The sequence below is a fragment of the Maylandia zebra genome, linkage group LG3, assembly GCF_041146795.1.
Source record: "Maylandia zebra isolate NMK-2024a linkage group LG3, Mzebra_GT3a, whole genome shotgun sequence".
Taxonomy (NCBI): Eukaryota; Metazoa; Chordata; class Actinopteri; order Cichliformes; family Cichlidae; genus Maylandia; species Maylandia zebra.
Window position 1 is genome coordinate 4,725,084 of NC_135169.1, and position 3,159 is coordinate 4,728,242.

Below are 3,159 nucleotides of genomic sequence, written 5' to 3' on the forward strand. Positions count from 1 at the left end.
CTTGTGTTTTCAACCCATTTGTTAAGTCTTCCTTGTCCATTTCATGTTTCCTGTTTTATTTTGAAAGAGGTCCTGTGTTTATTGTGTTTAGTTTTACGTTTCCCTTGTGACGTTGTTGTATTCATTTGTTTCAGCTTTTCCCCATGTGTTGCCACTTCTCCTGATCATCTCATGTGTGTATTTCCTGTGTTCAGTTTCGCGTCCTCCCTGATAGCTGTGTGATTCTCCCTGTGTTTTTAATCTATGATTTATTATTAGTTTTCCCACTTTGGTTTTCCACCGTTTTGCCTTGTTTTTAGCAAATAAAGCTGCATTTTTGAGTTCACATTCCGTCTTGGTGACTTTTACATTTGGGTCCTCTCCTGCCTACACACAGCCGTTTTGTGACAGAATGGTTGTTTGTCTCTACGTGTTAGCCCTACGACAGACTGGTGACCTGTCCAGGTTGCACCCTGCCTCTTGCCCTAAGATGGCTGGAATAGGCTCCAAACCTCACAAGGATAAGCGAAAGAGAATAGATTGAATGTCTAAATAAGTAAAACAATCAAAAATAAAATTGTAAGTGAATTTACTGATGCATACTTTATTGCACAATTCATTATTAAAGCACAAAATGATTTATTTGGTGCATGTGAAAATTCTGGTCCTCTATAATGAATGCTGATTAAGCTGTTTAGGCTTATGTGTTGTAGGTATTTTAAGGGTTAAAAATATCAGAAAAGGTATGTATAACAATCACTATAAATAGCTGACTATAATATGAGCCACACCATATACAGGGTGGGACCATTTCCATGGTTAGTAAATACATTTGTTGCCTTTAAAATTCTCACTTTGATTTTGATCAAGGCCATGCAACAACTGCCTATATGGCAATGTTCATGCATGCGCAATCAACCATGTAAGCAGATCCAAAAGGTTGATTCAGTTCATCTGGACGCAGCAGGTCAGCTGAGACTGAAGAAGTCACTTGTATAAGTGACGAAATTTTTCTCCCACTGAAAATGCCACATCCAGATCTTTCAATGTTCATGATGAATACATACACAAAATTATCATTAATCATATTGGATCAATCAGTACATACTCGATAAGATCTCTTATAACAGTGTATAGTAATTACAATTGATTAACATTTTCTGAATATTTAAAATAAGTAAAATCAATTAAATTACTGTTGGAAAGACCATGATAATAGTTTACTCATTGTTAATTAGCAGATGTACTAAGTCTCCTCAGGCTGGTTGTGCTCAGAAATTCCATAAACAAAGACTAAACCTGTGAAAATTTATGACAAACTGCAGGAAGACAGCTGCAGTTTAACAGCTTCAACTCACTGACAGGAAACAACATTAGAAACATCATCATCCTCAACTCATCTGCTGCACGGACACTGACACCTTCAACGGACACACCTTCACTTCATTCCTTGTATTAATGTATGGATACATCTTCTCAGTGAAAGTGTGTGTGAAGGTGTGTATGTGTGTGTTAGTATCAGGATCAGAGAACGACAGCTTTCCTCTGTTCCAGTCCAGATTCACTCTGATCCTCTGGAGCTTCTTCTGTACTGAGAGAGCAGTTTCTGGACCTGATAGAGAGCGTGCTGAATATTTTCCATTATAAAATCCTATTCTCCATGAACCAGACCGTATGGGACCCTTCCTGTGGTCAGACTCTGCTAACACACCGAGTCCCCACCGTATACTGTCTCCAACTTCAACATCCCAGCTGTGAGTCCCTGAGTTAAAGCCCTCAGAGCCCAGGACAGAGCAGTAGTAATCAAACCGCTCTGGATTATCAGGAAGCTGCTGCCTCTCTCCTCCATAACTCACACTGGTCAGATCTTCAGACAGGATGAGCTCTGGACTTGCAGTGTTTGGGTCCAGAATGAGAGGAGTGTAGAAGACCATGTCCTTCTTATTATTCCAGATGTTGAAGGTCAGGTTGCCCAGGTGTTTGGCCTGGTCTATCACAGCTCCTGAGGGCAGCTGTGGATCATCCAGCAGGGGGCAGCGCTGGACTCTTTCCACTGCAGCCTTGTAGTTGTGCAGGAATGAGACGTCTTCAGCTCTCAGCTCCTCCTCTGTGGCTCTGACTGTGTCTGAAAGAGCTGCTATCTCTCTGCTCAGAGCCTCCATCTTCTCCTTCATCATCCCACTCTTCTGCTCCTCTTCCTCCCTCAGTGCAGCCAGCCTGGCCTCCTCCTCCTCTGCTAGAAACTGCTGAAGCTTCTTAAACTGCTCCTTAATCTGCCTCTCTGTGTGTCGGGCCTGGACCTTAATGTGTTCTGCTGTTTGATCAAACTTCACTTGAACTTCTTCACAAACCTTTAACTTCTTCTTTAAGGGCTCCAGAGTTTCCTGAAGTTCCTTTTTGTGTTGTTGTGCAGCTTCATCGATGGGTCTGAATCTGTGATTGGTGTGTTTTTTTGAGTCTCTGCAGACGAGACACACTGGCTGCTGATGGTCCAGACAGAAGAGTTTGAGTTTCTCAGAGTGCAGACTGCAGAGAGCCTCTGAAGCTCTCTGATCTCTCTCCTGTAGGAACGACTCACACAGGTTCTTTAAAGCCCAGTTTAAAGGTGGTGCATCCATTGAAGATCTTCTCTTACAAACTGGACACTGGTGTGTTGGTCTCTTTCTCCACCATCTCTTCAGACAGTCTTTACAGAAGCTGTGGCTACATGACAGAATAACAGGATCTCTGAAGACCTCCTGACAGACCGGACAGCAGAGATCCTCCTCTGATCTGGAAGCCATTGAGTCTGTGAGTGAAGCTGAAAACAGCAGACAGGAAGTACAGTCAGTCCTGGCTCCCGTCCGACCTCTACTACCTTCACTGAAGCATTATCTCAGTTCTCAAGTGTGCGAGTCTGTATTCACATTCTCGCTTAGTCTGGACCTTGTAAGTCCACACGGGAGTCCGGACTTGGCGAGAATGCGAGTATGGAGTTGCGATTTGTACAATTGGAACACCAGCGTACTTGATGATGTCACAGCTCCGGAGTTTTTACTGCCATCCCCTTAATCTAACTGCGATTAATATGGTATGAAGCTTAACTTTAATCTCAGCCAAACTGATTTACTCAGGAACAAATAAAAGACTGAAATAAACCAAACAGATTTAGAAGATATTTAGGAGACTTACATATCATGT

General features: G+C 42.5%; 1 protein-coding gene across 1 annotated transcript; it reads right to left on the minus strand.

Annotated features, from left to right (window-relative positions):
• Positions 1-562: 562 nt before the first annotated feature.
• LOC106677001 (nuclear factor 7, brain-like) lies at positions 563-2,809 on the minus strand. The gene has a single exon (XM_024800435.2). The coding sequence runs from the start codon at positions 2,760-2,762 to the stop codon at positions 1,371-1,373; it is 1,392 nt and encodes a 463-aa protein (XP_024656203.2). The 5' UTR covers positions 2,763-2,809; the 3' UTR covers positions 563-1,370.
• Between the last annotated feature and the right edge of the window lie 350 nt (positions 2,810-3,159).

Excerpts from the sequence above, each read along its gene's own strand:
- LOC106677001 (XM_024800435.2), bottom strand. The coding sequence starts at position 2,762 with ATGGCTTCCAGATCAGAGGAGGATCTCTGCTGTCCGGTCTGTCAGGAG.